Source organism: Fukomys damarensis, unplaced genomic scaffold, assembly GCF_012274545.1.
Source record: "Fukomys damarensis isolate Sample0158 unplaced genomic scaffold, DMR_v1.0_HiC HiC_scaffold_13, whole genome shotgun sequence".
In the NCBI taxonomy this organism is placed as follows: Eukaryota; Metazoa; Chordata; class Mammalia; order Rodentia; family Bathyergidae; genus Fukomys; species Fukomys damarensis.
In genome coordinates this window covers 14,432,805-14,458,621 of record NW_022900925.1, presented here as the reverse complement: position 1 = coordinate 14,458,621, position 25,817 = coordinate 14,432,805, and the positions used below count along the sequence as shown (strand labels likewise).

The window sequence follows — 25,817 nt, the reverse complement described above, 5'->3', positions numbered from 1 at the left end:
AAAAAAAAAAAAAAAAAAAAAAGCCAACAGTATGAAAACTGTATTAAACTGACAAGAATAGATACTACACTTGATCTTAGCCAAAAGGCAGAGAAGTGAAAAGAAAACTTTCTGTTCCCTAAGAATCAAAAGTCAAGGGCGGGGGACAACCTATTCAGGACCCCTCCTACCTCCCAGAAGCTATTCTTTTTTTTGGCAGGCGGGTACTGGGAATCAAACTCAGGTCCTTGCGCTTGTAAGGCAGGCAGCAGAACCACTAAGCTAAATACTTGGCCCTCCAGGAGCTATTCTTAGTCCCCATTCCTACTCCCCAATAAATTTCTCTTAAACAAACAAACAAAAAGGGGGAAAAAAAAAGTCGGGGGGGCAGAGGCCGGATTTTAGCTCAGTGGCACCACACACGTCTCACAAGCACAAGGTCCTGAGTCCAATCTCCACAACCAAAAAAAAGAGAACTTGGGTTCCACATAAATAAATCCTTAAGACTTACATTTATAGCAGATATGCTTTTCTGCTATATTTTGATTTTTGGCAGTACTGGGGTTTGAACCCTGGACATTCTACTACTACTGAGCTACATTTCTAGCCTTTTTTATTTATTTTGATACAAGGTATTACTGGGTGCCCAGGCAGGATGCAATCCTCCTGCCTCAGTCACCGAGTGCCGGGATTATAGGTCTGTGCCACTGCACCTGGCTTACATTTTGAATTTTTTAAAAAAAAGGCTTCTAAAAATACATCTGAATAGAAACAAATGCAACAACTAAAACTATCTGAAGTTAATAAACCAAGACATAAAAATAAAAATAATGTTTTTATATAGCGCTACCTAATGGCACATTCTGTGATGATTGAAATACTTCATTTCTGCATTGTCCAATACAGTAACTTCTAGCGACAACTGGCTTTATGCATTTTACATACAGCAAATGAGGCTGAGAACCCAAATTTTGGCTTTTAGTGGGAGGCAGAACCACTGAGCTAAATGCCCGGCCCTCAGTCTTACTCACTTTTAACTTAAGGCATAACGTGTGGCTGCTGGGTCTCACACTGGGCAGCACAGATGAAGAGGCATGGAGGAAGCCACCCTGAAAGAGAAGCCACTGGCAGTTTCTCTCTGGGGACTGGGACAGCATGAAGCTGCTTCTCTCATAAAATCTGCACTGTGTGGTGTGGAACTTTCTGTATGTATTACTCAGATAAAAATAAAGGGCCGGGGATGTAGCTCAGTGGTAAAGTGAATTCCTAGCATGTGCAAGGCCCCAGGGTCAATACCCAATACTACAAAAAAAATTTTTTTTAAATCTAATTTTAGGGCCAGGGATTTAGCTCAGTGGTCCTGCTGCCTGCCTCGCAAGCGCAAGGACCCGAGTTCAATCCCTGGTACCCCCAAACAAACAAACAAATAAAAAAATAAATAAATACAATTTAATTTTAGAAAAGAAAGAAAAGCTTGAAGTATATTCTCAAAACTGCTAAGAGATTATCACTGTATGGTAGGTTTATAGTGATTTTCCCTTTCTTCCTTTAAAAAAAGTTTACATGTCTGTCTGGCAAATATTTTCTATGTGCCAACTATCACATAACTTCTCAAAAGAACTGCAGGATAATGAAAGAATGTATATAATTCCTTATTCTTAGAGAACTTCCAAATTAAAGGATGAATCAAAATGTCTACAGCATAAACTATAAATCAGTAAGGGTAACTTTTATTTATTTATTTTTAGTAAGGGTAACTTTTAAATAAATTTAAAAATAAATAGTATGTCTGCAGTCAGTGGAATGCTATCTGCTTAAAGTGGTCACCTTAGCGAACTATTTACTACAATACTTTAAGAAGACATGTAATAGTTTTAAGTGCCTAGCTATTAAAAAAAAAATCAGAGCCAGGTGTAGTAGCACATGCCTGTAATCCCAACAATTGGGAGACTGAGGCAGGAAGATTGCTGCAAGTTCAAGGCTAGCCTAAGCCATACAGTGAGTTCAAGGCCAGCATGGACTACATAGCCAGATTGTGTCTCAAACAAACAAATAAACAAACAAACCCACTTTTCAAAGCACAGAGATACTCCATCTTGGATGACATTCAAAATAAACTATGCAGGCCAGGTGTGGGGCACATCTGCAATCCCAGAACTAGGGGTAGAGAGGCTGAGGCAGGAGGATGGCAAGGTTGAGTCCAGCATGGGCAACTTTACAAGACACTATCTCAAAAAATAAAAGTAAAAAGGGTCTGAGATGTAGCTCTGTGGCGAAGGCCTGAGTACAATCCCCAGAACCAAAAAGATCAGCTACGTGGGCTCTGAAAGCAAATTAACAAAATTATGAGCTCCTAAGGAAAATGCTTTTAAAAAACAAAAACAACTAAAAGTAATCAAAATAAAATGCCTATAAACCTGACAATTGATAAAAAATCAGCAATGGCTGAAATGAGAATGAAGCCCAAAGTTCCAACTGCCCCAAGTGGCAACCCTTGGGCAACCACTCAGAACCCCTCAGCTACCTGGAACTGGCTCAAAATGCAGGGTGTGGTAGGCAGAACACTGTCAGGAAACCCCAGCTCTGACACCCACAAGGTTACCTAATTAATTTGATCGCTTTCCTCCATCTGGTCTCCAAAAAGGCTTCTGGTTATTATTCCCTAGACAGGGAAATCCCAAGCTTAAGGGAAATGCCTAGAACAAAAGGTAATACTTTTTAAACCAGAATTCCTGCGGAGTCCTTATACCAAGTGTACGGTTTACTTACTAGAGCTACAACACTCTGCATTTTTTAACATGTCAAACTTCCTTAAAGCAGGAAAGCAAAGCTAAAATAATGCCTGGAGCAATTAGAGAACTGGGATAAAGAAGCTTTCCAAGTGACTTATTAGAATCTTGTAAAGAACAGTCCTCACAGTACACTTCCTATATTCATCATCAGCCAGAAATGACGGTACAAAAAATTCCATCGACACTAGGACTTGTTTTTTGTTGTAAAAATAAATCCAGACAATGGTAAAGGGCTTAGTGTAGGCACTTGAATTACCAATGCATTAGAATCTTTCAGCATTCGGCAGCAATAGGAAGGAGTAAGTAGGCCTGAGATAAGTGAAAACATTAAGTTGCCATAGTAATTTGCATGGTTACTCTAAAATGGCAAGGGTCGAGGTAAGGAAGTAGGTCAATATTTCTGCTTAACTAGTTTTATTCCTTAGTTGCCTTTTCTTGTCTAAAACAACATCTCCCTTCTTCCCCATCCCAACAGAAGCAAGAAGGGGAAAAACCAGATGAGCTTTTCAGGAAAAAAAAAAAAAAAAAGAGGGTGGGAGAGGTCTAGGTCGAAAGAAGGTGAATCAAGAGGAAAGCCAAATAAAAATCTTACCCATCTCACCAGTAACCTGGGACTACCCCCAGGGAAAGCAGTTGCTGATCAAGGGCACCAGTGCTAAGAAACTGTTGCTGGGTTACTACAAATCAGAAACTGCCATTTTTGCCTAGCAGTTTAAGTGCATCTAATGGAACACTTGGGAATGCATTATTAACAGCTTGGGGGTGGCAATCGTGGTGGGTAAGGAGAAATACTCTAGCATGGGAGAAATCTGAGGCTCCTAGCCAGAGGCGTTCTTTGCTGGTTGGAAAACTATGAACACCACTGTAAGATGCACGAAAAGACAGGACGGAAGCTCAGGGGTTCATTTTAAAAATAAGCTGATTTTGTTCACATGGCAACATAGAGCTACTTGACACTCAGATGTGAGATGGCTACTAATCCGAGGAGAAGGCAACTGGTCTTAGCTGGTGTGCACAGTGCCAGAGCTCACTGTCAGCTATTCTAGCTGCAAATGCCAACAACAAATGTGGGATGCAGGCTAAGGAAAAAGCATTTGAAACCAGGTGCTGTTCCACTTTTCTGCAGCTGTTCATGTCTATACAGGTATAAAAAAGGACATTACTAACAATTTTAACCATCTCGTATGAAGGTCCCAGTATCCTTTAAAATAATAGAAAGGATAATCCCGGGCCAGGAATTTAGCTCAGTGGTTCCGCTGCCTGCCTCACAAGCACAAGGTCCTGAGTTCAATCCCCAGTACCAAAAAAAAAAGATAATCCTTTAATAGGGTCAAAAAAGCAGTCATTTTTTTCTTTCTTTTTTTTTTTTGGTTCCAAGGATTGAACTCAGGACCTTGCACTTACTTATGAGATAGGTAGTGGAACAGACAGCCGGTTGAACGACTGAGCAAATCCCTTTTTGGGGGGAGACAGGGAACACTAAGTAGTTCTGGCTGTCCTTGGACTCATTATGTAACCCAGGCTTGGTTACACAGTGAATTTGTGGTGATCCTTCTGCCTCAGTTTCTCGAGTGCTGAGATTACAGGTGTGCCCCACCATACCTGGCTTCAAACACTAATTTCTAAGTATCCTACTTCAGTGTCCAGAGGCGAGTCTAGGCTGCCATGGGAACCATTCATATTGAGCAGTGGGTTCCAATCCAGCAGCCCACCTAGCAGAGTTCACAAAGGACAGGAAAGATTCAGTCTCTAACTTGAGCTCATGTTTTTAAAAACAAGGCAACACCTGCAAATTGTACCGTGTTGCTTCCACACATCTCTACTCCTCTGCTCTATGGGAGCAGGGAGAGAAATAAGGCAACTTCTAAGGTGGCTGCAGAAACCAGGGACCACCAAGACCTTGGAAGAACAGCTCTCAAAACCAGCTTTTGTACGGACTAGGAATGAAAACTTGTAAGAACAAGTCCTAAGCCACCACGAATACTATGGAAAGAAGAAACACGTGCTAAGCAGCTGTACATAAGCTTAGAGTAGGTGGCCCTACACAATTAAATAGCCAGATGTGGTGGCACATGCCTGTAATCCAGTATTGGGGTAAAAAAATACACACACATGGCCAAAGAAGTTAGCCACTCATGGAGAGAAATGTGAGGACAAAGATGCTGTTCTATTACCACTTCCTAGCACAGCCCAGAAAAGCCCATTCAGCCTGGCTGGCTCAGAGGCAGTTTTCCTTTACATACAATAGTATGGAAGATAGAAAGGCACTTATGAACAAATCATTTTTTAAAACTTTTCTATTCCAGCATACAAAGCAAAGAGAACAGACTAATGTCTAATCACTTACCTTAAAACTGGTCAATATTCTAGTGCCAATCTTAAAGGCAAAAAAGAACCCTCCATATGAATGATCTTTAAGTGTTAACACATCAATAAACTGCAATGATGACAGCTGGGGATACAAGTCAGTGGGAGAGCATTTGCCTTACCATATGTAAGGACCTGAGCTCAGTCCCCAGTAGTGGAGGGAGAAAAAGAGAGAGGGAGAGTGGTGAGGGAGAGAGAAAGAGAGACCGACAGAGACCCCAAAACTTTTAAATTCATCAGGAACCTCAAGAGGCAGCTACTAAAAGGTAAGCAGCAGTGGTAAAGAAAAAGAAACAGACTTTAATTTCAATTCCCGAGGAATGTCCAGTAGAATCACACTTGCAAAGTATTTCTACAGGCCACACATTACCTGCATTTCTAATTCCTAAAAGATGCATTTCTATCTGCTAAATAAGACTCTCTGGGTTCCACAAATCCAAAGAGGAAGTCCACAGCCATCACAGTCAGCCTTCCAGGACTGTGTTGTTTACAACAACTTTCCATTTTGCTATAAGCATTTGAGAATAAACTTCAGGGAAATGGGACAATAGAGATTTAGTTTATCTGTGACCTAATAAAACCACCATATGCTGGTGTTTGAAGAAGCCAAAGCAAAGTCTCCACTTACTGGTACTGTGACATCATCATAAAAACTCCAGGCTAAGGCCCATCTCATTGTCCGACCTTGACAGAACTCAGTGAAGGTGACTTTAGGGACCTGAAACCAACAGAGTTTCTCATTAAAATGAAGTTGTTGTGATGATATTTCCAGCTACTGCCTTCTACTAAATTATAATTAGTTTTTAATTAGTTAAACAGTATTATCCAAAAAAAGTTATACGCAGCTATATAATAACCAATAAAAAAACTCAATGAAAAATTTTCCTCCTGGAAAACATTAAGGAATATTTACAAATGTAACTCAAAAGTCCAAACGGAAGAAACACTTAAAATTACACTTTGGACAACCATTCATAAAATAACTGAAGTTGTTTCTGCCTTCCTTTTCAACAAAGATAGCTGATCAAAGCTTGGATATACAAAGCTATGGAATCTATCATGTTTTAGGAAAGAAAAAGGAACCACTTTGTAGCTTTTATAATCTTACCAAGAAACAGTGTTTGGGTAAAACAGGGCAAGTAGAATGTCTAAGAGTAAACAGTGATAGAAAGCTGGTTTCTGCTCAGTGGTAGAGCACTGGTTTAGTGAGCAAGCTAGCAACACAAACTTGGATTCTACCACTGACCCTCTTCACTAAAAACCATTGCCTATTCCTGCCAAACACCACACACTGAGAGGGAGGTGGTACAGGGAGGATTTATTTTCAATCTGTCTTTTAAAACAGGATCAAGAGGTAAATGATACGATGGACTTATGGCAGTGTTTTGGCTCTAGCTGATTTTCAACAGCTAGCTATGTAGCCTACAGCAAGACCCTTAACCTCTCTAGCCTTGTTTCTATATTTATAAAGTTAGAGGTGTGGTCTGTGGTAGATCTGGGGGGTTATTTTTATTTATTTTTTTATTTTTTGGTTTTTTGAGACAGGGTCTCACTATGTAGTTGAGACTGACCTGGAACTCACTATGTAGCCCAGGCTGGTCTCGAACTCACAGCGATCCTCCTGCCTCAGCCTCCCGAGTGCTGGGATTACAGGCGTGCGCTACCACGCCCGGCTAGGGGGGTTGTTTTTTGAGATAGGATCTCATTATGGTATGTAGTTCAGGCTGGCCTTGAACTCACTATATAGCCCCATCCGACCTCCAACTCATAGTAATCTTCCCACCTTGGCCTCCAGAGGGTTGGACTACAGGTGTGTGCCACCACACCTGGATGACATCATGATTCTTGATTTCTGATTTCTCACATTCTACTCATCCTGTTTCTTTCCATCTTCCTTCTGTTCTTTATGTATTTATTGAGACAGAGTCCCACTATGTAGTTCAACCCAGCCTTGAACTCACTAGGCAGTCCAGGCTGGCCCGGAACTCGTGCTGATCTTCCTACCTCTGCCTCCCAAGTGCTGGGATTACAGGCCTGCACCACCACACCTGGCTGTTACAATTTTTATCTATCTTAGTAACATATAAAAAGTTTCTTCTAGCCCTAAAATTACAGAATTTTTTTAAAAAGAAAAGACGTACAAAAACTGAAGAACTAAACCAAAACGCTACCTTCAGAATTTTGAAATATAAAGGAAAACTCTGTACTCAAACTACTATCAAAAGTCACCACACCAGCCAGGCATGGTGGCACACGCTTGTTATCCCAGCATTCGGAAGGCTGAGGCAGGAGGATTGTCCCAAGTTTGAGGCCTACCTGGGCTACACAGAGAGTTAAAGGCCAGCCTGAACTATATAGAGAAACCCTGTCTCAAAACAACACAACAACAACAACACCCCCACACACACAAAAAAGAGTCACCACACCGGAATGATAATGACCAAGCCTTACCCCTTGGATGCGGAGCTCTTCCTTCAGAGGAGCCAGGCTGCATTTTTTTCCCAGCATGCAGCTATACCACCTAGGAAAGAAACCAAGCAAATGAACACTTTACGTGGTGATATTCTGAAACACTTTACTCAGCCAGCTGGGCATCATGGTAAACACCTGTAATCCCCAAAATATGCACGGCTGAGGCAGGAGTATCAAGTTCAAGCCCAGCCAGGACAACTTTGCAATTTAGTGATATACCCTTTCTTAGAAAAGTTTAAATTTGCATCACTCAACTGAACAAAATGAGAACAGTAGCAAACAAATACGGGGTTAAATCACAAGTGATAATAACATGAACTATATATAATGTATTTAGACAAAGATTGAATCTAGTAGTAGAAAACAAGCCCAAAGCAACTTAAAAAAAAACAAAACCGAAATTCCATTAGCCTGTCCAATGCCCAAGGGCTGTATATATTTGGAAAAAGAATAAAGGAGACAGGTCTTATCTGTCATGTTCAGAATGCAGGCCATTTAGCTTTAGGATGGAAGTTAGTTAATGAATGTAAACCACCACCACCAAAAAAAAAATGTAAATACTCCCTGCACCATACTAAGGGAATCTAAAAACTTGCCTGAGCTTGTCCTGTGTCCTGACTTGCAAATGATTTTATTATACTTTGAACAGATAATAAAATCAATTTATTCTACAGTAAGTACAAATCCAAAAAAGTAAGTATGGAGAGGATGAGTTGAACTGGCTGAAAGTTAAAGGAACAAAATCTACTTCAGATTATTCTGAAAGCGCTGGGGATTTAGCTCAGTGGTTCTGCCATCTGCCTTGGACCCAAGTTTGATCACCGGTACCTAACATAAATGAATGAATGAATAAAAGATTATTCTTAAATTTGCAAAGTGTAAAGTTTATATGGGAAACCTGCTTCAACTCATGAAGGATTAATTTGTTCAGGAATCATCCTTCTACCATAAACAACGAGTAAACAGAATAAAATACATGAAACAACCATTTTTTAGTCAGTGACAACCGATAATGCATATAATCTCAGAGAGAAATAAACAAGGTGACTCCTACAATTCCAAAGTGTGCCGCTTAAAGAAAATTTCCAGTGCACAGAAAAGAAACTCAAACATAGCCCTGAGGTCTTACTGCATCTATGAGACTGAGATAGAATTCAGAAAAGTTGAAGCAGTTAGGATTTGCGAAGCAGTTAGGATTTGCGAAGCAAATTAACAAGAGCAAATCAAACCCAGGCAAGAAGAAAGAAATAATAAACAGAATGGAAACTAATGAAAGACAAAACAGAAAAACAATAGAGAAGAATGATGAAATATGTTTTTTTTTTTGAGACAGAGTCTTGCTATGTAGTTCGGGTTGTTCTTGAACTCTACAAAGCCCAAGCTGGCTTCAAACTTTAGGCAATCCTCCTACCTCAGCCTCTTGAGTGCTGGGACTACAGGCAAATGCCACCACGCTCAGCTATGAAAAAAATTTTTTTAAACATTGAGACAAGGTTTTGCTACTATATAGCCCAGACTGGCCTCAATTTAGAGATCTTCCTGCCTCTGCCTCTCAAGTGCTGGGATTATAGGCATGTACCACCGGGCTCAGCTAAATAATTTTAAATCAAGAAAAAAAGAAGCCTGGGAGGCTGGGGCAGGAGGATTGCTAGTTTGAGCTCAGCCCAGACAACTTAGTAATCTAATGACATCATTTCTAAAAAAAAAAAAAATTTTAAAGGGGGCGGCAGGGATTTAGCTTAGTGGTGCTGCCACCTGCCTCACAAACCCAAGGTTCCAAATTCAATCCCTGGTACCAAGTAAATAAAAAAATAAATAAATAAATTTTTAAAATTTAAAACGGGGGCTAGAGATGTAGCTCAGTGTGAAGGTCCTGGGTTCAACCGATATCCGAACTGAAGAGGAGAAATTACCACAGACCCTACAGACATTAAAAGGCTAAAAAGAAATGTAAATAATTTTTATCATTGAATGTCATAACTAAATGAAACAAATTATTTCAAAACATTACTGGGGCTGGGGATTTAGCTCAGTGGTTCTGCCACCTTCCTTGTAACCACAAGGTCCTGAGAGTCTGATCCCTGGTACCCCCGCCAAAAAAATTTTTTTTTAACAAACTTACGCAGACATAAACAGATAAACAGTTCATGTCAATTAAAGTAATTAAAATTTATATTAAAAAACCTCCCTAGACTAAGCCATTTCAACTAGTAAATTCTACTAAACATTTAAGGAAGAATACTGATTCTATATAAACCAGTCCAAAAATCTTAAGAGGAACAAACACTTTCCAACTCATTTTATAAGGATAACATTACTCTGACAAAGACATTAAAAAAGCACTACAAACCAGTAGTCTTCATGAACACAGATACAAAAATTCTTAAAGGGAGAGAAGGCAGGAGCTACTGACGAAGGGTACAAACTTTCAGGAAGAACAAGTTTTGTTTTTTGTTTTTTTGGTACTGGGGATTGAACTCGGGTCCTTGCACTTGCAAGGCAGACAGCAGAACTGCTGAGCTAAATCCCTGGCCAGGAAGAACAAGTTTTAGCAATATACCACACAGTAAAGTTCATGAGTTAGTAATAATGTACTGTGTATTTCAAATTGAACCAATGGAAGACCGCAGGATGGCTCAGTGGTAGAGCACAAGCCTAAGCATAGGCAAAGCCTTGGGTTCAATCCCCAGCGCTGAGAACAAAACAAAACAAACAAAAGCCTACACCTGGTAGTGCAGGTCTGAAACTCCACCTGTTAGCAATGCTGAGGCAAGAGGGTCATACGAGCCCAGGAGTCTGGGACCATCCTGGACAACAGATAAATTACTTTGTTGATTCTTGCTTGGGTTAATTAACACCTTTCCTTTAAAGCAAGCACCACTTTCCCTAAACTCGCTAAACACATGCAAAAGACTGAATCTAGATTCATATCTCTCACAAACTAAACTAAAATCAAAATGGCTCAAATATCTAAATATTAAAAAAACAATCTGCTGGAAGATAAAAGAGGTGAGACTTTTAACAATACTGGAGTAGGCAAGGACTTTCAAAACAAAACCCCAACTGCACAAGAAATAACACAATCAACAAATGGAATATCAAATTTAAAAGTTTTGCCGGGCATGGTGGTGCACACCTATAATCCCAGCATTCAGGAGGCTGAGGCAGGAGGATTGCTATGAGTTTGAGACTAGCCTGGGCTACCTAGTGAATTCCAGGTCAGTCTCAACAGCATAGTGAGACCCTGTCTCAAACCCACGCCCCCAAAAATTAAAAGCATAGAAAACAACCAACAGAATGAACAGACAACAAACACAACAGGAAAAAGTTTTGCCAGCTATTCCTTGGACAGAAGACTATCTAGAATATATAAAGAACTCAAAAGAATTAGACCCCCCCCATAAAAGAATCAATCAAAAATGGACAACTGAAATGAACAGACACCACAGAAGAGGTACAAATGGCTAATAAATACATGAAAAAATGTTCAACATCTATGACTATCAGAGAAATGCAAATGAAAACACTAAAATTCCACCTTACTCCACAAAGAATGTCTATATTGTATTCAAAAAATCAAATAATAAAAATTCTGGCAAAGCTGTGGGAAAAAGGAATCCTTATACAGTACTGATAGAAATGTAAACTAGTGCAACCACTATGGAAATTAGTATGGAGATGCCTAAAAAAATGAAAACTAGAAATTCCATTTAACTCAGCTATATCCTTTCTAGTTATCTTCCTGAAAGAGTTAAACACATTATATATTACAATGATACATACATACCCATGTTTACAGTAGCACAGTTCAGTCAAATCCTGGAATTAGTCTATATGTTCATCAATGAATAGATTTAAAAATGTATTTATAAACAATGGAGCCAGGGATTTAGCTCAGTGTTTCTGCTGTCTGCCTTGCAAGCACAAGGTCTGGAGCTTGATACCTGGTACCAAAAACAAAAACAATGGAGTACTATCCTGCCATAAAGAAGGATAAATGTGGGTCATCTGTAGAAAAATGGATGCACCTCAAGGACATAATGCTAAGTGAAATAAATTAGACACAAGCTTAAATACTGCATGGCTTCTCTTATATGAGAAACCTAAAACAAAATAAATGAAAGAGCAAAATAAAAAACATAATACAGCCAGGCATGGCACTGCATGCTTGTAATCCCAGCACTTGGGAGCTGAGGCAGGAGGACTGCTGAGAATTTGAGGCCAGCCTGAACTACATAGTGAATTCAGGGCCAGCCTGAACTACAAAGCAAGACCCTTTCTCAAAAAACATACCAAACAAACAGGTAATAGGAAGTAGGGATTAGATTTTCTGCAAATGGGAAGAGGACCAAGAGATGGGGGTGTGTGTGAAAAATGAATTAAAATGTTATATACATGTATAAATTCCCCATGAGGAATCATTATGTACTACAAACATACTAATAAACATTTTTTTAAAAATTAGCATTCCTGCACAGATTAAGATCAAGCCACCAGAAGCCAAGGAAATGTACACACCAAGACAGTAGGCCTGAAAAAAAAAAAAAAAAGATAAAGGAAACCAGATATTTAGGTAAGTAAGGCTAGTAATAGTTAAATTGATCATTGATGCATACTATAAACTTAAAGGTTATTTCTTTTAACCTATGTTCTAAACTGAACTGCACTGCAGATTTTTAAAGATTTAATTTAATCAAGATACTTACTGTTTTCTCCAAGTTACACTTCTTACTGAAAAAGCAGAAGTCACTGGATGTATTAAGAACCCTGTTGTAGCTTCATATTTAAAAGTGCTCACCCCCTATTACCTAGCTACTCTCAACAGGCAACTTGTGACAGCTAATCAAAATGCAAGCCAAAAAAAGGGAACAAAAGGCAGGCCTAGTTACCCAAGAGACTCCAAACCCATTACACTATTTTAATGATGAGAGGAGCACGCTACTCATTACAGCATTTAGGAATTCCTCTGAGATGGTAGGTTTCAAGAAAAATTATTTTGAAATAATTTCAAACCTACAAGAAAGAGTTGCAAGATTAGTGCCAATGACTCCATTATACCCTTCACCCAGATTCACCAATGAACATACATATTCCCTCATTTAGTTTTTTCTGTGTTTTCCTAAACTAAGAATTAGCTACAGACATCAGCTCACCCCTTCAGCCCCGATGTTTTGGCATGCACATTTTACAGGAAAGGGATGCTTTTTGGTAACCACCAAACAACTGCCAAATTGAGAAAACACATATGTCATATTCAGATTACCCCATTTTTTACCCTGATGCAAGAACCAGTCTCAGATTGCACAATTCAATGCATGTACGTATCTTGTCTCCCTAGTCTCCCTCAATCTGGAACAGTCCCCTTGTGTCCTGAGTGCTGGGATTACAGGTGTGCTGCAATAAAGGGCGTGTGCCACCATTTCCAGCATATGCCACCACTCCTCGCTTTTCTTTGTCTTTACTTTCATGACTCCAACATTTCCGAAGAATTGGTTTTGCAAAATCCCTCAATTTGGTCTGTCTGAAGTTTCTACAAAGATAGATTCTGGGCACACAGCTTTGGTTTAACAACACAGAAGTGCTATTGTATCTTGTAGGTGCATCACAGCAGATGATCACCTGGGCAAGGTCATGGCTCTTTGGCTTTTCCACTCTAAATTTCCCACAGTTCCCTTTATTTATATGTAACCTGGGGAGAGATACTTTGAAACTATGTAAATATTTAATTATCTTTTGGTGTGTGTGCTGGGGATCAGACTCCCCACTCACACATGCTAAGCATTCACTGTACCACTGAGTCACACCTCCAGCTAATATCTTATTCCTTAAATTTACCCATGTTGATTCTTCCACAAAATTATAGGATAATTGCAAAAATGGTGATTTTCTTCCCTAACTTTATGCTTTCTGGATTTATTCACTGGCATGCTACACTAAAAGGAAAAAAATTTACTATGTCCCTTATGTAATTTATTTTATTCAATAGCTCATAAAACCTTATTATCAACATTCTTTTTTTTTTAAAAAAAAACAGGGTCTCTCGCTATGTAGTTCAGGCTGGCCTTGAACTTACTATGTAGCCCAGGCTGGTCTCAAACTCATGGCAATCCTCCTGCCTCAGCTCCCAAACGCTAGGATTACATACATGTGCCACCACACCTGGCTCAAAATTCATTTTGAAACCCATATTGTCTCAGCATCATACCACAGCAATATATCCACACCCATGTTTACAGCAGCACAGTTTGTAATAGCTAAATCTTGGAAACAGCCCAAATGCCCATAAACTGATGAATGGATAAAGATGTGGGTTTTTATACAGTGGAGTACTACCCTGCCATAAAAAGGACAAGCTTCAGAGATTTATAGTTAAATGGACAGACCCTGAGACCATACTGTTAAGTGAAATAAATCAGACACATGTTTAAATACTGCATCGTTTCTCTGGTGTGAGAAACTATAAATGGATGTTGAGAAATGGGAAGAAAGTGTTCAAATGGGAAGGGGAACAAAGGAGGAAAAAAGGGAAAGGAAGGGACAAGAAAAAAAGTGAAAATAGAAGACAAAATGGAAATAAAGCTTTTGTACACAGGGAAAGGAGGGAGCTTGAGGGAGGAATGGGATAAAATAAAATGCATTTTTAAAAAACTCATATTGTCTCAGATTTAGCTTCAACTGGTTTCCATGAGCTTCTGACACGTCATTTTTTTTTTTTTTTAGCCCTTCCTTATTTTCTCATACTATGGGATATCCTAAACTGATCTTATTTTTATACTGACCTAGCCTTGGAATTAACTATTTCTCCAAGGAATTCTAAATTTTTTTTCTTAGGCAAAATCTTAAATTGAAATGTAATATAAGTGGCTACAAGCCTACTACAAAAACTTCTGTAAGTACTAAAACTCAATACACTTTGTTGCCTATGAAATAATTAAATTACCAGAATAAATTCTCCTAGATATTCACTAGAGTAGGCTCTATAATCTTCTTGATCTCAAAATTTATCATAAAGTCCAAATATAAATGGCTAGAAATAAACTCTTATGTTCTTATTAATAAGTGATGTTACTTATTCACAGACATTTTTACATCATAAGAAATACTACACTGTCAAGAGCTTCTCTAAGGCAATGGAACCAAAGCTTTTATTTCCTTATGCTTTTTTACATCACCTGATATAGCCAATGCATGCTTGTTGATCTTAACTCTCTTCTTTGACAGAATCAACCAGTGATTGCTTGCTGTAGATACAAATACCACAGGAGCTAATGCAGCCAAACTGCCATGGCATGAAGCCACTAACTGGATCTAACAACCTTTATCCCAAAGATCTCAGAGGAGACCACAATGATAGTTGACTCCCTAGAACAGGAGTTAAATTAAGCATGCTACTTATGATAAGATGATGAAAAACATATAACCTAATCATTATAAATAAATAAAGCAGACCCTTATTTTTTCAGAGATTTTTCCATCTTCTTCATACCTCAGTGTGAAAGAAAAATAAAAATAGCAGCATTTGCCCCCTGTGGAGCTCACAACTGGGAAGTGCTCCTTCATGTTTTAATTGCAAAACATTGCACTAACTAGAGAACAAGCTGGTATACCATCTGTCCCAAGTTTCTCTACCTTTATATCTGTGTAGGGAGTCAAGGGGCACATTTCTTTGTAATAATACAAAAAATAATGATATGCACCCATACTATGGATTCCAACCAATGATGAAACCAGAGGTCAAAGACATACTTCCATAACAGTCTTACCAGACAGCAGTTCAGTAAGAACTAAAGTTTTGTAACAGTGAGAATGAAGGACTCTAAATGTACAATAATAAAGAATTAATTAATTATTGGGTGTGGTGGCACACACCTGTAACCCCAGCACTTTGGGAGGATAAGGCAGGTGAACTGCACATTTTAGCCAAGCCTGTCTAAGATCCTGTCTCAAAAAAAAAAAGGAAAGGAAAGGAAAGGGTAGGATGTGGTAGCTCAATGCAAAAGCCCTACTTTCAATCTCTACATTAAAATACAATGCTGGGATCACTGCTTTCTCCATTTTCTAATTTTTAGTACATGTGGCAACAATGTATCAGAGATACAAAATTATAAATAACAGTAATACTAACATTTTCACAGCACATTGTAGTCCATGTGTATATTAACCTATGATATTTCACTTAACTCTTTCAGCTGCAAAAGGTATTATCCTGAACTTATAAGGGAGGAAAATGAAGTAGCTTACCTTTTTATAAAGGTTTACAGAAGTGCATAGTAGGACTGAATAGTCTTTCATCTACATAATTAACTAAAAGCTCAATTATAAAACCTAAAATTTTTCTCTGCAACCATCACATACACACCTCATTACTAAACAAGCACCTGGTTTAAAGCAGAAAGGGGGAGAAGGGAAGCTCCACCTTAAAAAAATATCAAATAACTGGTAACTTCCTTTTATCATGGTGAGCATTTAAATCTACTGAATTCCTAAAACAGTCAAGAGTTAGAATGACCCTATTTAATATTTTTCAGTTCTTTTTTTTTTTGGTACGGGGGATGGAACTCAGGATCTTGCGGCGGAACCACTGAGCTAAATTCCTGGCCCTATTCACTTAGTTCTATAATTACCCTTTGAGGTAAGAGGTAGCTACTATCATTTTAGTAATACGAAGTTAAAATTTCAAACTTAATTCAAAGAATCACATTCCAGAAGCCCAGATTATTAAATCTGTAGCCAATCCTCAAAAATGTAGGTTATGCCCAAATCAAAGATGTATCTACCATTTAACAGGGGGTGGGAGTACAGAAAGGAAAATGCAAAGAAGAGAAAGAGTGGATGAAACCAATATCAAGTAGGTGCCTTGTAAACTATCATCTCTGGCTTCTGAAAAAGTCATAAATAATTTTATGCTCTTCCCAAAGAGCATCTGCTATAGACTTAATAACAAATGATAAGCCAAGAGAAGTTTCATAAAGAAAGTCTGATAACTTACCAAGGTCAGATGTGAGAATTAAAAAAGAAAATGCTATTAAGTAAGCTCAAGCTACAGGCATAAAAACTCTAAAGACAGGTTGACAAGCATTTACAAATCAACAATATAGGGTCTGTCTACTTCTTTAGAAGTCCAACTGTATCACAGACATCAGAATAGACTTTAAGAGGTCCAGTTTTTAGGTTTTTAACTAGTAAAAATAAGAGGCTGGGGGTTGAGGATTTAGTTCAGTGGTTCCGCCACCTGCTTTTACAAGTGCAAGGTCCTAAGTTTGATCCCTGGTACCAAAAAAAAAAAAAAAAAAAAGGAGGTTCATTCTTTTCCTCCTAGCTGTAAAATTAAAAGATACAAAACCGACTGCAACTGTTGCTGAGTATGATTTAGATGAGACATACATCTTAAAGGTGTAGAGAAGCACCTTGAGTGCCATCCTGAGATCAGCCCAACATTTTTTTTTGTTTTTGGGTAATGGGGGTTGAACTCGGGTCCTTATGCTTGCGAAGCAGGTGGCAGAACCACTGAGCTAAATCCCCAGCCCCCATCCAACATATTTAACCTACTTCACCTATTAATATTGCAAAATTTGCTTAGTTTCTATACGTCTTCAGGGACAACAAGAAAAACATTCTACAGGGACAGAAAACACATGCAAAGGTTAAGATACTTGTTTTTAGTATTGTATGTATGTTAGTTTGAGACAGGGTTTAGCTATATTCCAGGCTGGCCTCAAACTTACAAGAATCCTCTAGCCTTAACCTCCTACATGCTGGGATTACAGGTGTGCACCACCATACCCAGTTTAATTGCTTATTTTCTTAGAGTCTTACAATATGCAGCTTTCACAGCATTCTAAAATTTGAGTTATACAGTGGTATAAACATGATTTCAACGATAAAAACACGAATAAGAACATGAACTGGTAATATCAACAAATATAAGTAGTCATAATAGGACATTAAACTGAAAACAGTATTTGTGAGCTACGATTTTTTTGTAAAATATTGCTCTATTCTGTTTTTAATAAAAATCACTTCATTTATTTTCTTCCTTTATTTTCCCTCTCAACCTGAGTTCTAACAGAGAAGACAGCTGAGCCCTGTTTTTAAATAAATCATAAATGGGTAATGGTTCCTCTAAACAATAAGAGCTTGCAATGGCCTATTATCTAGAGACATGATGGGTTCTTGTAATTTATTCTTCCTAGCAAACTTATGCCTTTTATTCAATGGTGGCTGCCACAGAGCAGGGTGCAGACAGATTTGAAACATACTGAATCAACTTATGTCTTTCAACATGGTGTTATCTTTTTTCCCTTTCTCTTCCTGTGATCAAACCCAGGGTCTTATACATGCAATGCAAATGCTCTACCACTGAACTACATCCCCAGCCCTTTAAAGTTAGTTTTTGTAGTTCAAATGAAACTTTGGAAATAATAGAAATTTACTATTTATTTGCTTTTGTTTTTTTGGTACCAGGATCGAACTTGGGTCCTTGTGCTTGTGAGGCAGGTGCCGGAACCACTGAGCTAAATCCCTACCCCGAAATTTACTATTTAAAAGCCTCCTAAAAAAACCTCAAGAATACTGTGGCCAAGGAGAACCATCTACAGTACCCATTTTCTTGGTTGGCTCCAGTTCACTCAATGCCAAAAGATAATGAAACCTCTTTTCAGTGCTCTTTATTTTACTTAGACTTTCCTCATTACCCAGTACTTCCTAAATCTCTTTATTCAACATATTGCAATGTATCTTTGGAGAAATTAATTAAAGCAAAACGTATTAAGCTTTGGCTTTATCAATGTGTAGCTTTTCTTTGAGAGGCAGATCAGAGAATAATCAAATTGTTTTGCCATAAACATTTAAATAAACTCATATTAACAAATCAAGATACTTTCAATTTGCAAACTGGTCTTTTACAAAAATAAGCAATTTTAAATACCTATAATCCAAAAGGTAAGGGAAAAAAATTCTTTGCTATCCAGCAATTCTACTTTTGGTATCCAGAAGAAATGAAAGCAGGGTCTGAAGAGACATTTGCTTTGTTTTGATTGTTTCTGAGACACAGTCTTGCTACATAGCCCATGCTGGCCTCAAATCCTCCTGCATCAGCCTCTCAAGAGATGGGATTGCAGGCATGTGCTACCACACCCAGATTCCTGAAGAGGTATTTGTATAACCATGTTTATAAAGCCTTATTCACAATAGCCAATGGGCAGAACCAACCTAAGTGTCCAGCAATGGATGACTGAATAAACAAAATGTGATGTATACCTATAATGAAAATTAATATTCACTTAAAAAAGGAAGAAAATGCTTATACATACTATGATAAGAGTGAATCTTTTATTTTTTATTTTAGATTTTTATTTTCCTCCTGGACAGGGTCTCACTATGGAGTTCAGGCTGGCCTTGAACTCGTAGTGATTCTCCTGTCTCAGTCTCCCCAGTACTGTGATTACAGGTGTGTACCTCCATGCCCAGTGAATCTTGAAATACTATGCTAAGCAAAATAAGCTACACATAAAAGGACAAATATTGTACGATGCCACATATATGCAGTACCTAGAGTAGCCAAATTCATAGAGACAGAGGACAATGGGATGGCTAAGGGCTGGGAGAAGGGAAGAATGAAGAGTTGTTCAACAGATATGAAGTTACAGTTTTAGATAACGAAGAGTTCTGCAGATTGGTTGTATACCAATGTGAATATACATAATACTGTAACACTTAAAGAACTATTAAGATAGGGCTGGGAATAGGTTTGTGGTAGTGTGATTGCCAGCACTGAAGGAAAAACAAAAAACTTTCCCGCAGCTAAATCATAGGGTTGAAAGCTCTTAGCTTTGAACTATCACATTATCCATCAGGTCAACAACATGTGGCAGGGTGCGAAGTTCAGCATGACAAGCAGCTTCTTTTGAGTCTCAATGCCACTTAATAAAAGGTGTGTTGTCTGAAATAATTAGCCTTCTAAAAGGAAGAGCTTTAACCCTGCACTGGAACTGGTTAGTGATCTCAGTTTCCCTTCATTAAGCTCTTGACAGCTTAGTGTCCTCACATCTGTCACTGTTTGGGAGACTGATTCCAAGAACATAAATTGCTTCAAGGCCTAGGCAACAAATTAATTCTGGTTCATAGGACAGATTTGTACCCATCTGTTTTCTAATCAAAAGCCATACTTGAGTCAGTTTTGTTCCATCACAGGGCCAAACTAATGGGAGCAATATAATCATATGGTATTTTCATCCTTTCTATCTGTGTAGTATAAATGACTACAGAAAACACAAATCAATTAAATGTCCCAGAACATCTTCAGAAATGGGTCTTTCCAAATTGCAGGATCCACTAGCTTTTCAATTTTTATCTCTTTATTCTTCAGACACTAGTGATTACTTTTCCTCTGAGTTACATAGTTTTATAGGAATTGCAGAGAGGGCAAATATTACTAGGCTAGAGCAATCAACTTACCTTAATCTTTTTTTAAGTTGTAAACTGTCATGGATGATCCTTTTAACAAACTCTAATTCACCTCCTTCGGCCATGATTTCTGTGATACCTCCTGTATTTACAGAACTAGGTGGAGGTCTTCGAGAATTTCTAGAGTTAACTCCCTGGACAACAACAACAACAACAAAAACTCTCATGAAAAATATTTACACATTAAGAACTGTCTTTATAATCAGCTGTCAAAAAGAATGTTTAAATGTAGTTTTATTTTCCACTATTACGCTAGATTTAGGATTTAAAAATCACATATCCATATTTTAAACAACTATATTCATACAAATATTCCATCCTGAAGATTTTATCTTCTATCCTTGTGAATAAATATTTGAAAATTTCTACAGCACCTGTAGTACATCTCTGCAATCCCAGCATTCTAGGAGGCAGAGGCAAGAGGATCTTACACTCAAGGCTAGCCAGTGAAATTTAGCAACTTGTGAGACATTATCTTAGAATTTTTAAAAGCATATGGAGGGCTGGGGATATAGCTCAGTAGTTAAATACAAAGGCTCTGGGTTCAAGCCCCAGTTCTGCAAAATAAATACATAAAATAAAATTTTAAAACTCGTTTATTTTTCTTCATGCTTTCTACCTTGATACCATGCACAGAAAATTTACCCAAAAATTGTTTACTCATGTTTCCCTCTAGTTCTTGGTTTTGTTTTTAATATTTAAATATTTAATACACCCTTACCTCAGATCATATGAAAAAATGAACTCAAAATATACCAAAGACCTAAATGTAAAAGTTAAAAACTATAAGCCAGGCATAGTGGCAGTGGCATACACTTACAATGCAAGCACTCTAGGAGTCTGAGGCAAGAGCAAATTCAAGCTCAGTACAGGAAACTTAGCAAGATGGTCTCAAAATAAAAAACAGAAAAGTCTCGGATATAGCTCAGTTAAAAGGCTCTGGGCTCAATCCCCAATACAAAAAAAGCTGAAACTCTCAGAACACAACACAGAAGTAAATTTTCATTACTTTGGATTAGCCAAAAGTTTCTTGATATACCAAAAGCATAAGCCTCAATAACAAAAACTAGACAAACTGAATTGGACTTCATCAAAATAAAAAACTTCTGGATTGAGCACAACACCCTCAAGAAAAGACAAACAGGGGCCAGGGATTTAGCTCAGTGGTGCCACTGCCTGCCTCACAATATGATCCAAAGAAAACAAAAGAAGACGAGAAGAAAAGACAAACAAGAGAATGGGGGAAAGCATTTGTTACCTAATAAGGGACTTGTATCTATGATATATAAAGAATCCTTAAAACCAGTAAGGAAAGAAGATCCTTATAACATCATAATAAAATGTAATAATAATAAAAAAGAAAATTAACCTAATTAGAGAATGGGCAAAGGCATGCCAAAGAGGATACACAAAAGGCCAATAAGTGCATAAAAGGATGTGCTTGCCCTTCAGTACATCATCAAGTATCTGGAAACGGTCAAAAAACCACAACGTGACACCCCTTCACACCCCCCAGGTTAGCTGTAATCATAAAGATAGAAAATAAGAAACGTTGATGGGGGTTCAGAGAATTGAAACACTCAAAGACTGCTGCCACCGAACACATACAGTCACACTGAAAAGGAGCCTGGTGGTTTCTCAAACAATTAAACAGAATTACCATAAGGCCCAGCAGTTCTACTCCTGATTATATACTTAAGGTAAGTGAAAACTTATGCCCACAGAAACGGTTGTTCGTGAACACTTATATCACCATTCCTACGAGCCAAAAACTAGAAACAACCCAGATGACTATCAACTGATGAAGAGAAAAAAATGGACCCATCTGTCCATCTCTTTGGCAACAAAGAGAAATAATGTATAATGTACGGGTACATGCTACAAATGGATGAACCTTGAAAACGCATATTAGTCTTAATAAAAGAAGCCACAAAAGACCACATTCCATTTATACGATATGTCCAAACAGCTCAAATCCACAGAAACAGAAAGCAGACTGCTCCTTACTAGGCCACAGGGTACTGGGGAAAAACCAGAATGAGTGAGTGATTGCTAGATTTCTCTTTAGTGTAACAAAAATGTTCTCATTTGACTGTGGTAATGACCATACACCTCAGTGAATGTACTAAAAATAATTAAATCCTATAATTCACATGGATGAAATTACATGGTATATTAATATATTGCAGTATAATAACTTGGTTCAGTAACGCAGAAACGAGGAAACCTGGAAACAGTAACTCTATGGTACCACAAATTTCATAATCAAATTGTACCTGAAGCCTAAATACTGCCAGATTTTCAGATACATATTTACTGCTGAGCCTATTTTTTTCCCCCATCAGTACTGGGGTTTGAACCCAGGGCTTTCACACTGAGCCACATCCTCACCTCTTCCCCTCCCCAATTTTTTTTTTTTCAAAGACAACTGAATTTTATTTTTATTGCATACATCTTGGTATTGTGCTAATAAACTAGCAAAATATAAGTATTAAAGACACACATAACTCATAAATTGATTTATACTGTTTACCCAATTTTTCTTGATTTAGTTCAGTCAAAGCAAGAACAATGCTCTTATCATGAAGATGTTATTTCCAAATAACTTGGCATTATTAACAGTAACTATCTCAGGTATAAAAACATAATTTTATTCAAAATCTCCATGATTATACTTTTTAAAATGTAAGTTGCAGTACATGTAGTAAGTACAGTATATTTTCATGTGTTTCCAAGTTTTGTTTTCCTGCTTTCAAATTGAAAAAATTAAAAGGAAAAACTAAAATCATGAATAATGAACCTCAGCAACTAAAATTGTTTAAAAAAAAGCAATCTTAGTTTAAATTACATTTTGAAAATTTAAGTACTTCTTTTTTTTTTTATTATTTTTAAAGAAAGGGTCTCACCAAATCACTAAGTTGCTATGGCTGGGTTGAAACCTTTGATCCTTCTGCTTTAGCCTTCCAGAATGCTGGGATTATAGGTGTGCATTACCACATCCAACTACTAAGTCTAAACTGTATTTTTAGGTACTTTAAATCAAAGTATCCTAAATGACATAGCTTCCAAAATAAAAGCTGCCTTTTACTCTTATCTCTGGAAACAAGAAAAATTTAGGTAAGTATTCTATTACTTTAAGTAGAATATATTTTACCTTGGCCTCCAACTGGTTGGCAAAAAAAGGAGGGTTGCACATGCAAAAGTCATAGATTATCTCAGATTCTTCTTTAAGAGCATCCATTAGGAGTGTCTTCTGTGGTACTTTTACCACTACAAGGAAAAAAAAGGAACTGTTAATTATTAATGCAGTAGCAGTTTTATAATATGTGCAGATTCTTTGACACTACTCCTCTTCAAGAGGTGCAGTTTATAATTTTCCTCCCTTTGAGTGTAGGCTTCACCTAGTGACTTAATTTTATCAGAGTATGATGGAAATGACAGGGTGTCACAAAAAGCAGTACAGTTTTCTTGCTTTCTCATGAATACTTGCTCCAGGAGAAACCAAATGATGCTATAATGAAACTCTAGGAGCCCACATGGCAATGAACTAAGATTTCACTGCAAAACAGAGAGGCAAAAGACTCAGACTAGTAAATATAATACATACACAAAGTCTGATACTACCAAACTTCAAACTTAATACAGTAATTAAGATAGGACCAGGGATTTAGCTCACAGGTCCCACCCACCTGACCGGCAAGCACAAGGACCCATGTTTGATACCAAGTACCAAAAACCATAACCAAAAACAAAACAAACAACAAAAAAGGATGATGGGCTGGGGATTTAGCTCAGTGGTTCCACCGCCTGCCTCACAAGAGCAAGGTTCCAAGTTCAATTTCCGGTACCAAAAAAAAAAAAAGAAAAAAGAATAAAAGGATAGATCAATGGAATAGAGCAAAGAGCACAGAAATGCAGACAACTAATTTTCTTTGGTATTGCTGGGAATTGAACCCAGGGTCTCATGCTAGACAGACATTCTACCAAATACATACTTCTAACCCTTGGTTCAGCCACTTTGGAGGACAGTCTGATGGTCTCTTACAAACTTAAACATACCAAACTGTCCCTCAGTAGGAGAATGAACAAACTGTAATACATGATGGCATATGCCTGTTATTCTTAGCAGTCAAGAGGCTGAGCATGTAGAATGTGAAAGTTTGAGGCCAGCCTAAGCTACACAGCTGAGTTCAAGGGCAGCCTGAACTATGTGACAAGACCCTGTCTCAAAAAACAAAAAACGGGGAAAAAAAAACCCCACAAAACAAAAATTGAATAAAAAATTTAAAATTAATTAAAAGTTTTAAAAGGGCTAGGAATATAGAGCCATGCATGAAGTCTGACCACCCAGTCCAAAGAAAGAAAAAGAAAGAATGAACGAACGAACGAACTGTGGTACACCCAGAGAATGGAATATTGAAAAGAAATGTGCTGGGCCAGGGATTTAGCTCAGTAGCACCACACCTGCCTTGGTAGCACAAGGTTGTGAGTTGATCCCTGGTACCAAAAGAATAAATATATACATAAAAAAAATTTTTTTTGGTACCAGGGATCAAACCTAGGACCTTGTGCTTGCAAGGCAGGCACAGTGCCACTGAGCTAAATCCCCAGCCCAATAAAATTTTTTTAAAAAGTCGGGTGTGGTGGCACACACCTGTAATCCCAGCACTCGGGAGGCTGAGATAGGAGGATCACTGTGAGTTCGAGACCAGCATGGGCTACATAGTGAGTTCCAGGTCAGTCTCAACTACATAGTGAGACCCTGTCTCAAAAAACCAAAAAAAAACAAAACAAAACAACAACAACAAAAAACCCACACATACACACATACAAACAAACAAAACAAACAAAAAACAAAAAAAGAAAAAAAAGAAAAAGGGCCAGGGATTTAGCTTAGGGGTGCTGCTGCTTGCTTTGCAAGTGCAAGGACCTGAGTTCAATCCCTAGTACCCCCACTTTCGCAAAAAAATGAAAAGAAATGTGCTACAAATAGCAAGTTACCAAACTAGAAAAGACATGGATAAAATGTGAAAGAGTATTACTACACGAAAGACATCAATCAAAAAAGGCCACTTTGTCTGACTCCCAACTATATAACATTCTGGAAAGCACAGTGATTGTCTTAAAGTGGACTGAGGAAGAATGAGGTGGAGCACAGAGGATTTACAAGGCAGAACGATGAGATACATCATGTTCACTTGTCTAAAACTTTGTAGTGCACAACATTCACAGTGAACATTACTGTAAGCTGGTTATGGATGATAGTGACTTTCAAGTTTAACTAATGTCCCACTTTGTAGCAGAGGTTGCAAATATACAAGGGGCAAGGAGCATACATAATTCTCTGTAACCTCAATTTTGCTGTGAACCTAAAAAATGAAGTCTATTAAGAAAAGTTGGGCTGGGGATTTAGCTCAGTGGTTTTGCCTCTGCCTCAAAAGCACAAGGTCCCAAATTCGATCCATGTAACACACAAAAAAAGTCTATTAAAATACGCAAACAAGGGCCAGGGATTTAGCTCAGTGGTTCTGCTGCCTGCCTCGCAAGCACAAGGTCCCAAGTTCAATCTCTGGTACCAAAAATAAAATAAAATGAAATAAAATACACAAACAAAAATTACTTAAGGACATATAACAAATTATTTTAAAAACATATTCAAGAGGGCCGGGGATTTAGCTCAACAGTTCGGTGGCCTGCCTTGCAAGCTCAGGGACCCAAGTTCAATCCCCAGTACCAAAAAAA

General features: G+C 38.0%; 1 protein-coding gene and 1 pseudogene across 1 annotated transcript in view; both read right to left on the bottom strand.

The window, feature by feature from the left end:
* On the bottom strand, positions 1–100 carry LOC117285934 (annotated as a pseudogene).
* Mettl16 (methyltransferase like 16) overlaps positions 1–25,817 on the bottom strand; it is a 66,613-nt gene that overhangs the window by 7,238 nt on the left and 33,558 nt on the right. Inside the window, exons 5-8 of the mRNA XM_010642125.3 lie at positions 23,230–23,345; positions 20,067–20,209; positions 7,590–7,659; positions 5,767–5,856 (exon numbers count right to left, since the gene is read on the bottom strand). Coding sequence (XP_010640427.1) covers positions 5,767–5,856; positions 7,590–7,659; positions 20,067–20,209; positions 23,230–23,345 — 419 coding nt within the window. The remainder of the gene's footprint in view (positions 1–5,766; positions 5,857–7,589; positions 7,660–20,066; positions 20,210–23,229; positions 23,346–25,817) is intronic.